General features: G+C 38.4%; 1 protein-coding gene across 7 annotated transcripts in view; it reads right to left on the reverse strand.

Annotated features, from left to right (window-relative positions):
- tjap1 (tight junction associated protein 1 (peripheral)) overlaps nt 1-15536 on the reverse strand; it is a 91762-nt gene that overhangs the window by 19944 nt on the left and 56282 nt on the right. For 5 of the 7 annotated variants that reach the window (XM_053232776.1, XM_053232777.1, XM_026937339.3 and 2 more), the window contains 4 exons: nt 13617-13743; nt 10949-11010; nt 6324-6519; nt 3697-3725 (listed from right to left, as the gene is read on the reverse strand). In XM_053232776.1, the coding sequence (XP_053088751.1) occupies nt 3697-3725; nt 6324-6479 (185 nt within the window). In that variant the 5' untranslated portion in view covers nt 6480-6519; nt 10949-11010; nt 13617-13743. The other 2 variants (XM_053232779.1, XM_053232775.1) reach the window with 2 other exon arrangements.

The following is a 15536-nucleotide window of genomic DNA, read 5'->3' on the forward strand; positions in this document are numbered from 1 at the left end:
GACCTGTGCTAAATCTCCCATCAGCTGAGGCACTTGTTTATGGCTTACGGCTATGCACAAACATGATCTGAAGTCAATCAAGTTGGGGTTTACATTATTTAGTCGGCTTATGCGTAAATTTACACACACTGAGGAGCACGAGGAGGACATGAGTGTTTTTCCGAAATTAGGGGATTTTCATAAATATCAAATTTCTTTTGTAAATGCACCTACACTATATTACCAAAAGTATTCGGTCACCCATCCAAATGATCAGAATCAGGTGTCCTAATCACTTGGCCTGGCCACAGGTGTATAAAATCAAGCACTTAGGCATGCAGACTGTTTTTACAAACATTTGTGAAAGAATGGGCCGCTCTCAGGAGCTCAGTGAATTCCAGCGTGGAACTGTCATAGGATGCCACCTGTGCAACAAATCCAGTCGTGAAATTTCCTCGCTCCTAAATATTCCACAGTCAACTGTCAGCTTTATCATAACAAAATGGAAGAGTTTGGGAACAGCAGCAACTCAGCCACGAAGTGGTAGGCCACGTAAACTGACGGAGAGGGGTCAGCGGATGCTGAAGCGCATAGTGCAAAGAGGTCGTCGACTTTCTTCACAGTCAATTGCTACAGAGCTCCAAACTTCATGTGACCTTCAGATTAGCCCAAGTACAGTACGCAGAGAGCTTCATGGAATGGGTTTCCATGGCCGAGCAGCTGCATCCAAGCCACACATCACCAAGTGCAATGCAAAGCGTCGGATGCAGTGGTGTAAAGCACGCCGCCACTGGACTCTAGAGCAGTGGAGACGCGTTCTCTGGAGTGATGAATCACGCTTTTCCATCTGGCAATCTGATGGACGAGTCTGGGTTTGGAGGTTGCCAGGAGAACGGTACATTTCGGACTGTATTGTGCCGAGTGTGAAATTTGGTGGACGAGGAATTATGGTGTGGGGTTGTTTTTCAGGAGTTGGGCTTGGCCCCTTAGTTCCAGTGAAAGGAACTTTGAATGCTTCAGGATACCAAGACATTCTGGACAATTCCATGCTCCCAACCTTGTGGGAACAGTTTGGAGCGGGCCCCTTCCTCTTCCAACATGACTGTGCACCAGTGCACAAAGCAAGGTCCATAAAGACATGGATGACAGAGTTTGGTGTGGATGAACTTGAATGTCCTGCACAGAAGCCTGACCTGAACCCGATAGAACACCTTTGGGATGAATTAGAGCGGAGACTGAGAGCCAGGCCTTCTCGTCCAACATCAGTGTGACCTCACCAATGCGCTTTTGGAAGAATGGTCAAAAATTCCTATAAACACACTCCTCAACCTTGTGGACAGCCTTCCCAGAAGAGTTGAAGCTGTAATAGCTGCAAAAGGTGGACCGACATCATATTGAACCCTATGAGTTAGGAATGGGATGGCACTTAAGTTCATATGTGAGTCAAGGCAGGTGACCGAATACTTTTGGTAATATAGTGTATGAATGATTTATGAATAAATGTAGCTAACTTGACAAATGAAGCTCACTGTTCCAGTATATCAAAAAAAAAAAAAAAAAAGTTTTCTCTTGTGTGGTAACCCAGAACACTTTCCCTTCTATCTTCACTTAAGTGTAAAGAGTTCTAGACATTACTTCCAGTAATTGGGGCCTGGCCTGCATATGTGTGTGTGTGTGTGTGTGTGTGTGTGTGTCCTTTTGCCTATCTCTGTCTCTTTATACATTAACTGACCTAACCCTATTGCTCACTATCCAATCAACAATAAAAAATAATGCACACTAATGCGCATTTTAATCTGACAATATGACATAAACTCTCTCCTTGCTGTCTGACAGAATGATCCTGTCAAAAATGGCATGTTAACTTCTAAAATGTAATCAGCATTGTAGACTTTAAAGCAACTTAAGATGATAAGGGCTTCATTCTTATAACAGACCTAAGAGTCATCACTCTTTTCAGAACAAATATAAAATTTATACACCATACAATGCACTGACATTGATAATGTCAATCAAGTAGAAATATGATTCAAAAGAGAGAAATTCAAGAATAAATCCTACACAATTGTGATATCAGATTAGTATAACATCACTGTTCTGCTTCAATGTGAGCTTCAGGTGTAGGCGACATGTGGAATCATGTGGAAGCAGCACAGACTGATTGGAGAGGTTTTATGAATAGGCAATTGCTGAAGCCCTTAGTCTTAGCCTATTTTGTACACCTTTCTGGTCACAAGCTTCAGAATCTTCAATGCTATTCAGAGGGGAAACAAATGTTTGAACAGCACAACACAACAAGCTTCTCAGAGCAAAAGTAAAAAGTAAAAAGTTAGGGCTTGGTAATCTGCCAAGTCAGATAAATGGCCTTTTTCTGCGGAAGTAAGGAGCTAACTTCATACAAAATGTACCAGATTCTCTAGCAAATGCTAGCAAAGTCTGGATTGTGAGACTATATAACCACTGGTATTAAGCCCCTGGTATACATTAACTGTACATTGGGGTAAAGAGTGGGCCTGATGTGAAAAGAAAGTGAAGGTGTTCCAATTTACCTGGAGAAAAGAACCTAACAAATGCCTTAGCACCATCAGCTTTATTTATTAAAGAAATTTTTTGAAGACTGCTATAGAAATTAATTTTAATTTGCAGCAAGTGGTTGAGGCATTTGCAATTCTCCAACTATTAACTGTGAGCCCCAAAGTATGACACTGAGTATGAGTAGTGACAAGTCCATCCTCTTATACTAACAACTAAAAGTAGAGTGTGGACAGAATTGGGATCAACTCAGGATAAATACTAAAATAAATACTAAAAAGAGATTATTATGACACTAATGTCTGGTACAGCAGTGGCCAAGCCTTGCAAATCATTCACTTCTTTTCTCCTGTCAGTGAGCATCTAGGCCAATCAATGAAGCTGCCATTGTCACATGGCACAAATGCTTCTGTTATAGATCACTTGGGAGGACTTTTTTTTGTTTACCCTCACTGAGCACATGCAGTTTCACTCCAACAATGATACGGACATTGACATGCTACTAATTTTCACCAGGTTATGTTTTGGTTGAACAATTTCATTCAATTCGTGCAATGCATTATACATACAGAAAAGGAGGTGCATAATATTGTAGTGGCCAAGTAACAATAAATACAAAAATTCATCAAAATACAAAAAATTCATTAATCAAAATATAAATTTCTGTGGCTAATTTTGAATAATTTAAAATGGGCAAAACATGGCTCCAGCAGCTTCGCACAGATGGTAGCAGCAGGCACTCCCGGAAGGGCCCTCCTCAGTGGCTAATAAGACACCAGTGATCATACTTAGCATTAATGTACTTAAAGAACAGCAAGACAGCAAAGTAAAAAATCAGTCCAAGTGTGCTCTGATTGATCTCTACACAAAGACGTTACTCCTGCTGACTGACACCTGCCTTACATTTCCCAATGCTTTCCAGCATGTCTACCTGGTCTTCACAGACATGGATGTGTCAGGTTTAAATTAAACAGTGAAATACAGAACATACAGACGCCACATAACATGGTTAGCACACTAAAAATATCTCTCATGAATTATGTAAGGTCCACAAAAAGCAACACAGAGATGCACACACAACAGATTGCCAACCAATATGACAACCATGACAGTGTTTAAAACCAATTTATATTTCACAGAAACAGCAAGAAAAAGAGCAGCAGAGGAAAAAAAACAAATACTTACTTGATTTTTTCAGCATCTGATAATGACTCCTGCAAAAAATACATAAGTATTACTTTAAAGATAATTAAAATACAGGTGCATATAAGAGCAAAAAAATAACATTCACCACAAAGTATGAATGTTTCTATCAATAACATATCAATCCATTCTGGTTTATAAAAGTAGTTTTCCCCTCACTAATTAAAAGCAGTGAACTGAAGCTACAGTATAATTAAGTATGAAGGAATAGTTTGCAAGGAATAGTTTGCATTAATGAAGAACAAACTGATTGTGAAATTACAACTAAGAAAATTAACCAGTGAGAATTTTTACATAAACCTTAAAAGTGCACTTGTGATGCAAAAATATGGAGCGTTACAGTAAGTGGCATGGGAGGTTAATATGCTTGTTTTGTGAAGCTATGAAATCACTTTGTTGTGCAGCTGTGTTCTTCTGCCATTTAAAAGCCAAAATATCCCACAGTGCAGTAAGACTTAAATAAAACTGTTAAAAGCTGAGTTCATAAAAAAATAGACATGACACTGAGAGAATCTGATCATTTGTTATCATATATGTTATCATAATATGTTATCATCCCATACTCAGGGTGTGCACCAGGTAGTAAAACATGCATTAAATGTGGTGAGATACTAAATGGACACAAAATCATAATGTGTACATACACTCTTTTGGTGCTGCAAATTTGCTATTTCCATAACACATCCCCATGCCAATATATGTTTTCTAAAAATATATGCATAGCAGAGACTCAATCTCCTTAAACTGAGCGGTTACTTGTTCAGTTTAACAATAAAATTGTGTACATTGTGTTTAGGACAAAGAGCACTACATTCATACATACATACATACACACATACGTACGTACGTATGTACGTAGACACACACACACACACACACACATAAATACCCCAAACAGCAAATTACCACAATACATTAAATTGAGTGTTATGATTTAGTGACTTTTAGTATATCATTACCACATTAAACTAAATCGTGTCAACAATTTACTACATTCACCCCAAGAAAAAAAAAACCCAAAAAACACTTTAATCACTTCTTCAAGGTTCTGTACAAATCTCCTTAGTTAATCACAGACTTTACTGATCCTGGTTTTAAGCCTCAGTATATCTGGCCTTTCCCATTAAGGGAGCATGCTGTTATCTCAGACAATTCAATACAGTTATTCTAATCTAGTTCTCAGGTGTGTTTGAAAAAAACAATTAGTCTGTTTAAAATGAGTAAACCTGGCATACATCATCATCTCTTTGAATTGCTAAGTGACATACAAAGAACAGGGTTGAGTTTTGACAATCAATGACAGAAGGGTATGGAGAATGAAGGAAAAAATTTAGTACACATACCTTAATTTGTGATAAAACCAAAAAAGCAGTTTGTGATACTGGTATGTTTTCACTTTCCATATGAACTGTAGACATTCCAGCCTTTGTCAGCCCTGATTTATTCACAGTGTTCTTTGGCTGAGTCCTTGGCTCCAGCTGGGCTGAGTGGTGGGATAGTGGCTGTTGTTGAACCCCCTGTCGATTCCTGCCATCCCACTCTGTCTCACTGCTATGCCTGGAATCACCATAATCAGAACCTTTGCATTTATTTCGTGCTCCTTCCATTTTGGGGTCCACATGCCATTTCTCTGGCTCTTGTTCCAGGTGGTCCTTTCTCAGAGAAGTGTGCCTTGTTATGGACCTGACTTTCTTCTCTCTCCTTGCCTCTCTGTCCTGTGGGGTGGCACATTCCCCCCATGGTCGCCTCCTCTCCTGCTTCTTCCCCTTATTCTCCTTGGGATCAGGTTGCTGACAAGGATTCAGCTGGGCCTGGGTTCCTTTAGAAGTTTCTTCCTTTTTATAACCCAGCAAGTTCAAGCTAGCAGGGCTCAGAATTCTGTATGTAATCTCATCCAAGAACTGTGAGAACTTAAGCTTTTCCTCCAGAAGCCGGATCTTCCATTCTGGTAGTACTGAACTTGGTGAAGCAGAGGACATGGAGGCATCACGTAGCGGGGGAGACACACCTGGTTTCCTATCCCGGTCCAAGAACATGCTCTTGGGCTTTGTTTTATGGCTCTGGCTCCATCCCAGGATCTCTGCTGATTTGGACTTGCGTAGGCTGTCCTTTGCATGTACTCCCAGGTATTGTGTCTGCTTGAGGATACCCTTGGTTGGATGTGCCTGTGTTGGATATACAGACTTAGAAAGATGCTGTTCCACCCTGGGAGCGAAGATTTCTGCCTCTTCCTTAAAGACTAATGAGCGCTCCCCACTTCTGCTGGAGTGGGCTGAGGAAATGCACCGGATACCCTCCTGGGACCCTTTCCAGCTAGGAAGATCCTCTTCAACAGACTTCAAAAGTAGGTCCTCACTACGGCTAATAAACCGGTTCATGCCCTTGTTTGGTTTGGGAGGAAGGGTCACTCCAACAGCACCATGGCTGAATATCCGTGGGGGAGGAAGGACAATGAGCTCCAAGCTAGAGAGACTAGAAACCTCCAGTTCACTGTCTGACCAGGATGATGAGAAAACATCTGGGCCCTCAAGACTGTCTGAGCATTTTGGGTAAGGGCTAGTAAACCGTGTGCGCTGCAAAATGGAAGAATAATCTTGGAGACAAATTACCTGACTGGGGGCATGCTGGGCAGGAGCCGGAGAGTCACAGGTTGCAGTGGGGCTCCCACTAAGGTCCTCTCGGAATATGGGCTGGTTGTGGCGGGTTTCACGGTGCTGAGGAGGTGCCTTGCGATACGGCTTGCGGGCTGGGGCTGCACTCGTCATTCTAGGAGCTCAGTCTCTATCCACACACTGACCGTTAATCCTGCCAAGAGATAGGCATAAAGAAATCGCAAGAGCACCAACCAAAAAAACTGCTCAGTTCATCTGCCTGTTCACTTTCTCCCCTAGTTCACTGCTTCCATCTCCCCAAGCGACTGCCATCAAAAAACAGTTTAAATCGATAGGCATTGATGAATGCTGCAGCAATGGGTAGTAAGAAACAATTGCCGGAAGCAGACCATCACAGATTGTGGAAGAGAGGGAGGGGTATGCCATTTCAAAAAACCATTAAAGATCTGTTAATGTTTGTGTGGTGTATTTTTCAAAAATCTGACTGAGCATTTTAGAACGTGTAGTAAAAGTATGTGCATGTTTGTAACAAAAATGGATGGGAGAGAAAGAAAAGAAGCAATAATCAGGGTGAATGGGGAGAAGAAGAAAGTGGATTCACCCTTAAGCTAGAGACTGATTACAACCTGAAGTGTATTTCAAACAGCATGATACTTATGGGAAGCTAACTTTAGAATGGGAAAACAGGCATCATGGTTTCCACATGATCACCCATTGACACTGGGCTAACCCTTTAGCCAGGGGGCAACCTTTCTGATCCAGATCAATTATAATATCCTCTTTATAGAAGCAAGTAATGCTGCACAAAAATAAGCCAGTGCACATCTGACAAGCAGTTAATACAAGGGTTTCCACATCTTAGATAGAAAAAAAAAATTGGATATTACAAAATACAAATAAATTCCATCCCACTGTTTGATTAACAACTACATGAAAACACTTTGCTACCACCACAACCTAACAAATCATGTGAAAGTATTGAAAACATGTAAAGCCAATCCAATCTCCCCCCAGTCTCTTCCTGCCAAAATCTGTACACACTCACAGTTCTCTGCTTTCTGGGTTAGACTTTCCTGTTTGATAGGGTCATCCTTTAAAACAGCAGCTATTTTAAGAGAGCAATGAAACCCACCTTTACTGATAAAACAGGAACAACAAAAGGCTGGTGTGTCACAGCTTTCCACCAATGTTAAATCAATGGCATTCCCAGGACTGTGCTACTAAGGGAGGAGCGTCAGTTGACAGTGACACACATGCACACAGACACACATTCATGCAGACTCGGGGGATAGTCAAAATATATTGTGCTAAAGAGGTTGCCTCAGAATGCAGAATCCAAAGGGATGTTATTTGCCATTTATAACTGGAAATAAACAGAAAGTTTTAAAGAAATAATTAAAACAAATAAAAAGAAATGTTCAAAATCTTAAATATTCCGTATTCAAGATTCTGTACAATTTGTTGGTCACGTTAAATTTAAGCAAATTTGTGACATTTGTAACTTTTTTTGTATAAAAGCTCAGATATTCCTTGAGATTGATCCCTTCCACTGAAGAGCGTGTTCAGACGACACTTCCATGGTTTTGATCTAACACGAATCATCAGATTTTACACAAACTTGTGAAGTCCATGCCAGCTTGAGTGCAAACTGTCATTAATGCAAAAGGGAGAATACTAAGAAATTTTCAAATTAATATAAATATTCTATAAAATTGCACTTTTCACACGTTATTGGTGATATCATTTGTAATTAAACATTCTGTGTTAAATTTGTAAAGCATGCAAAACAGAATCATTTTCTTTAGTGGTCTCAGACTTTTGGACCTCACTGTACATGGAACCCACAAAAGGTCCCAGTGGATTGCAGTTTCTAACAAACATTTGTTCAAAAATGTGTTTAAACTTTTTCAAGAGAGATACTATAATCATACACTATAACAGAGGGTGATTAAAAGTTTTACACTATAACACTAACATTATAACACAAGGAGGTGAGGTTACTAATTACTGTAATTACTAAATACAGTAATATACACCACAAAACAACATCAATACTTAAGAAAATAAAAGAAAACTGTTGCCGCCAAGCATTAACAATTTTTTGAACCAGCCTGTAAATAAACTACTTGCAGCAACATTGATGTTTTTCTAACCATATGCTTTATCTTTATCTATATCTAATAATTGGGTGCTACTACATACAAATGACAAGAAATTAAAACTGCACACAAAAACACAGTCTGAGACTTAGAAGGTTAAACCTATTCTCCCAAATAGTCTAGGTGTGTTTGCCTGTGACTCACTGGTAGTCAATGACTCAGTGGAAAATTTAGCCTCTATCATAGGGGACAAAAGACAAAAGAGCTTTTCAGGACCATGCAGGATTGTCTTTCTTAAGATAGTAAATGACAGATGAGGATTTTATGTGCCTTCAGAAATTTACATGTGTCTAAGGAATAAGTTTAAAAGCTGCAACCACTATTTACGTATAGTAGCTGTGTATGTTTGAGGGAAGGCTCGCACATTTTTCGTCAGTGGACTTACAGAAGCTCCTTCACTAACAGAAAAGTGGACTTAGTTTCAGCATGTGGCCTTTACACTTACAGGCCCACGCAAGAGCTGCAGTCTTTCATACAAGAGTGCCCTTCATTATAATTGAGTGCACTTCATAATAGAGTTGTCATTCATTTCTGGGAAATCTGACATTTGAATTGCAGTTGGAGGTGAAATCAATGCGTAATTAAATTCTTTAGTGGTTTACTTGTACCATTGATTTTCACATGGGTTATGTCACATATGTCATTCTTCGAGTAAATGGATTTTAAAAAAATAGACTAACATGTCTATTGTAGTTCATAACTGTAATAACAGAAACAAATCTACAAAATATACAGTGAACCTCTAAATGAGGGGTCAGCATGAAAGATTAAATTATAAAGGGCAATTACAGAAGAATGCAAAGTAGTATTTAAAATGGAGTGTAAAGCTATTAAATAATATTTAACAGACAGGTGCACATTAATGAAGTCATCAGGAAACAGCCAGTTATATCAATCCTGATTAACGGTAATATAAAAGATTAAGCAAAAAATGTTAAGTAATGTTTAACACAGATAAAATACCCTAAAGAAATCAGCACAATATGTCAAATTAACCTGGGACAGTAACTACCATATTTTACAAATAATAAGACTTTTTCCATCCTCTAGTAGGTGCTGCAGAGTGACATCTGTGCAATAACCACTGGATTAATCACATTGTAATTTAACAGTGTTAAAGTGTTTTACCTGTAGATGTGCTACTCCAGGCAGTACACTATAGCTACACTAGTGGAAATTAGCCTTATCATATCCTCAGTGATTGGGCAAATAAAATCTATAATCTTTTCTTTATAGAACAATGGAGGGATTAAGATCAGGACTGAAGCAAAGACACCAGCTGAAGTAGGGCAACAATAACAGAAAAAACTAAAATAGAATATACTCGTAGAGTCATTTTTCGAGGCAGCAAAGCATTACATAAAATATAAATGTCTGGTATACTAATGCGACTTCTACAAAGAAGTTACAAATATGTGGGGACGCGTCTTTTCACCAGAGTGACCTATTCTCTGGAAAATGTAATATATTTGCTGAGGATTTTTTTTTTATTATTATTGTTTTATTTATTTATTTTTTTTGCTTTACTCAAGCTAGGGTTAAAGGATTCAAAGTTTATAGTCATTGTGTTTGTTACAATGAAAGACTGTTGGTGACATCCCAAGCCAATGTCAATAAAAATGACAATCATATTAAAAATGACAATAATTAAACTTTAAAAAAAAAATTTTAACGCATGAGAGCAGAGATGCTCAGCTTGTATTTACTGGCCAATTCTCACTAACGCCAGTGTTCTGTCAGGCGCTGGTATTGTTTCTACTTCCTTGCTGTGACCAGCTCTCATTTGCAGTCAGAGCCCATGCCTCTTCTCTAAGGATCATCCTTTCAGAAACTGGAGGTCCAGAAACCACCACTGCAGACTTGAGTGAGCTGCAGTAAATATCATGTCTGTGACAGTGAATAAGCAGACAGTAGGAGCCTGCAGGGACTGTGTGGAAGCTGGTGTTAAGATGTCCCTGCTAGTTCAAAGCACTGAGGAAAAATAGCAAGATGGGCAAAAAAAAAAAAAAAAAAAATGGTATACTGAGATATAAATATTAGTATACAGCTATCCAACTCTTGCCCTCAATATTTAACAGGCGCAAATGCACAAACAGTAAAGACCTGTAGTAGACTAATGGAATATTCTGAAGAGCAAAACATCATATGCTGTTAAAAAAAATTTAAAGGAACAAATCTAAGTGAATCATATATCAATACAGTTCCAATAACCTCATCTGTAGTAACTCAGTATCCCACTTGGTAGGCAGATAATCTCTCACTCATCACAGAGTTGCAGCATCTTTCTCCTGAAGCCGTGCGCATCAACCTGTCGTTACTGAAACAACCAGGGAGTTCAGCAGACAGATTCAGCCAGTTAAGGCTATTTCTAGAGGCTGCCACTCCCAACAATGCACAGGCCAAGGGTGAAGGACCACAACAAACTCTGAATAGGCTCTCTCAGCTAATTAATGTTAGGCATACCCAAAAAGTGTGGTGGTGTTTCTGAGATGTCCTCATTCACTTGTAGTCAGGCCCAGGCCATTCTGAAACACAAACAGTGGCAAACATGAAACATGCTAGTATATCAATTTCAAATGCAATGAGAAAATATTATGCATATATTTTCACTACTGACCACCAGATTTAGTCCATCTATGAACACAGTAAATGCCTAGTATTACAACTAACAAAGGCTTAATTCGTATACACTTTTATATACTGTATAAGACACAATATAAAAGTGTTACGGTTTGATGTTTCACAGTATGATCATTTAGTTTAAAAATATCACCATTTCATAGTACTAATCATGCATTTTAAAACAAAACAAAACAAAACACAAGCCTCTGGTGAAAATTAAAGGAAATATTTATTATGAAATCTTTGCATAAAAGTCTTCTTGTATCTACACCCACAGAATTGACTTGCTGCTGTAGCCCATCTGCCCCAAGATTCAAATCTTGTGCATTCTGAGCTGCATTTCTGCTCCCCACAGTTGTTAAAAAAAAAAAAAAAAAAAAGTGCTTATTTTAATTTTATTTTAGCCACCCTGTGATCTGGAACCAGTATGCCTATTCCCCTCTGACCTCAACAAGGCATTTCCAGCTGCAGTACTGTCACTCACTGGATTTTTTTGCACCATCCTGTGTGATCTTTATAGACTATTGTGCATGAAAATCCCAGGAGATCAGAAGTTTCTAAAATACTCATACCAGCCCATGCGGCACCAACAAACATGCCATGGTCAAAGTCATTGAGATCATCTCCATGCTGATGTTTGATGTGAACATTAAGTGAAGCTACTGACCTGCAGGATTTTATGCACATGCTGACGCGATAACTGCATGAATGTGCAGGTGTTCCTAATAAAGTGGCCAGTAAGTGTACAACAAAAAGGATAGACATCTATCCTTCCTTGGACATCTTTATCTAGAATCTAATCTTATATGTCAATTCAGATGGCATACAGGACAGATGCATACATGTGGAATGATTATGCCATATCTTACCTTCTGTTGAATTACCAGTATAAATAATCCCAGGTGATGTCCTGTATGTCCTAACCCAGTCTGTAAAAATTACCTGCATGACGAATTTTATGAAAATAAAATCCCAGCGATCCCCGCATTAAACTAGCCCAATACGAATAGGGCTTTGAAAAATATTTTTGTGAATGCCTTTCCCATAAAATCTCTTACACTGCCAGTATTTATCACACTGTCATTAAAAGAGAGAGTGTTTGCGAGGAAAAGAGGAGTGTTGAGCAAAAAAAATAAAAATAAAAAAACAAAATACAGAAATGAATTTTTGTCTGTACTTTGAAAAAGTCAACAATGAGGTAACCACATTATCGTACACCGTAATAACCATGAAATCCTGACACCAAAAACAGCTCTGTTCATTCCATTCAACAGAGAACATTCGAAAATATCCAAAATGATAAAATATAAGCAGCTTACAAATCTGCAGCAAACATGTTTTAGCAGCACTCCCCACACATATTTTTAGAGATTTTATGAGTTGACAGCATACAGCATTTATTCAGTGCAAAAGCTGACCTTTGTGTAATGTTTAAGGCCTTCTGCGAAATAAAATTCTGCAGCAAGATGTGACAGAATAACAAATGTGAAGGCCAGTGGCCACTGGCCACGTGTGACAGTCAGCTGGTGGTGTCTGGAACTGAGCCACACACAGCAGCACAGCTTCGCATCACAACACACAGGTAAAGAGAACGGTTTCAGAATTCATTTCAGAAAGGTTGCTAGTGCAGATGACATGCACATGACTGAATAACTGTAAACTTGACTATAACACAGACGTAGAGAGATGGAAGAAGGGACACATGTAATTAGACAGAAAAAGGTTTGAGGTAAATTAATGAAATGAAGACGTAACGATTAATTATTAACAAGCACCTGAGCAGGATGAGGTAGAGCTCACCTAGCCCACACTGAATAATTTAACAAGACACATGAGGCCATGGTTCATATATCCACACATCTGCGGAGGAAAAAAAAAAAAAGACTCATTATACTCTCAGCCACTTGGCAGGGTCAGATAGCTTCCAGTTCCTTATTCCTCCCGTAACTGAACCCAGATAACAAGAGAGGAATGTGAGACAGCTGAAAAGCACAAGCCTTGGCTTCATATAAAGCCTAGAAAGCATTTCGTTCTGTGTCTTCTCAGTCATCCTGACATTTAATATATGTTGCAATTTAGGTGATAATAGGGAAAAATAAGGAATGAAGATAAATATAAATGATCAAGTAGCAGATTTCAGTGTGAAAATGACAAGCCGAAGAAAAAGACAAATGACAAAATGACAACCGAGTGTAAGTATGAAGTATTATAATTAGGGTGAGCCCTTAGGACATGTAAAATGAAGTGAATGACAGTTGTGCAATAAAGTCACAATAAAATTCGTCAATGTTATAAATACGTTGTTTACATGCCCCTGAAAATATGCGAGAAGTTTTGCACCAAAACACTGATTAAAATATAGCAAGTTAAAAAGTATCTGCTTTGACCCTATTGAGCGTCAAATCCTTATGGTGCAACATCATAAAATCGCACAATTGTCAGACAGAACCTTTTAAAATACGGGTCCAGAAGAGCACTAAAAGCCAGCAGTGAATGTGCTGTTTCTCACCTCAAGCTCCAGTCATCGCAGTGAACGTGTTCCTCCGGTAACCAGGGAAACTCAATCCCTCTCGGTCTCTTCTTCCTCCCACTTGCCCTTCTCCTCTTGGCATGTGAACTCCCAGGCTATTGATGACCTGAAACAAAAGACAGGTGGGTGAAAATAAACATGGCATTGAAAGCGACCTGCTGCCAGTCACTAAAGCCTTGTGGGAGTTGGTGTATGACCTCACGCATAAATCTGCTTTCTAGGCTGCTAACGCAGTTAGATTGTGATTAAAGAGTGTAACATCATGACAGAATTGCTTGATTAATGGATGTGATGAAAAAGGTTGTGATATTCCTCTCATATTGTTTCTGATTCTGATATTGCACTCAGAACAGTGAAAATGAGTGGCCTCTTGGGGTTTGGGGAGGGCTACAGAAAATGGCTCATCTCTGCCCACTTATTTGGCATATAAATATTGCATAAATAGATTATAGATGTGACAAGTTAATGTTCTAATGTTTTTTCCTAAGGAAACATGGACAACAAAACATGATGTCACATGTGGCCAACTAATTAGCATGCGATTTCTGGACAGGAGTGTTAACCATAAAGCCACAAGCCAAGAATCTTATAAAAACCCACCTATGCCTCTAAGCCAGGGGTATTGAATTAAGATCCAAAGAGGTCCGAACACTAACATTTCCTCCCAAAAAAGTTCCAAACCTGATTGTGTCTTAATTCAGGAATGATTCAGAACCTCAGCAGATAGATCTATATGCAGTTGTTGTTTGTCTATTAAATAATTAAGTGTACATTTCCATAGCATTTCAACCTTATTGATTGTGCATTTAAACACAATAAAAAAGTAATGACTATCTTAAACATAAATTAAAGCTAAAGGGCAATGAAAGAATCTTATTCTAAAAATAACTAAAACATAATTTTAGTTTATAATTTTCGAAAAACTGTAAATAGAGGTTTAGATCTTTAGATCTTCTCTTTTCTTTTTATGTTTTACATTTTTTCTTCTTCACACCTATGAACAAATAACATGAGCATCTTTAGAGCTCTACGTTTCCTGTGTAGTGACACTAAAAGGGTGGCTAGTGGGTTCTCAGTTCGGTTATTTTGCGTGCCCTTACATCAGACTTCTGGGGAGATGTTTGCTCAAAACATCTGTGCTTTGTTTCATAATGGCACTTCGCATCGCTGCTTTTGTTATTATTATTATTATTATTACTATTATTATTATTATTACTATTATTATTATTATTGAAACCGTTTCAGAACATATGAGACAAAGTGTTAAAGCACTTGCTGCAGGAACAATGAACATTGTCCTCATCTTTGAAAGCTCAATTTTCTACATCTGCTTTCTTTTTTGGAGGACACCATGCTGTTATGCTTCCTAACTGCCTTTGTATTTTTAAACATAATCCTAAAACATTAAAAAAAAAAAAAAAAAGAACACTGCAGTTTTTTGCATAGGAAGTTTGCCAAATCATGGCCAATCATGGACCCTGCGATCCCTCCCTGTATTATGAATGACGTAGAGTACCAATCAGCGCCACAAGCTTAATGTTAAAGAGGCAGATAAATTGCAGTTGTTTTTATGCATAATTTCAGTTTAAAGCCGTCAAAATTATTAGCAATTTATTAATAGCTCAGAGCTGAACTACAGCTACAATTGCGACCAGACAAATTCAAAATAAAGACAAAAGAAATATCTGCTGGTTCACATCTCACAACTCTTTTTGGGATCCTTGCTTTTGCGAACTGAAAGCAGAATGATGGCAGCTTGATTTGACACTCAAGATATATTAAAATATATACATATATGGTGCTTGCCATGAAAATGAAACAATTACTCAACACTACTATGTCAAAAAAAAATATGCTCCACTAAATCTTTTGTTGGAAAATTATAGCTACTCTTGCAGT

The sequence above is a fragment of the Pangasianodon hypophthalmus genome, chromosome 3 (assembly GCF_027358585.1).
Source record: "Pangasianodon hypophthalmus isolate fPanHyp1 chromosome 3, fPanHyp1.pri, whole genome shotgun sequence".
In the NCBI taxonomy this organism is placed as follows: Eukaryota; Metazoa; Chordata; class Actinopteri; order Siluriformes; family Pangasiidae; genus Pangasianodon; species Pangasianodon hypophthalmus.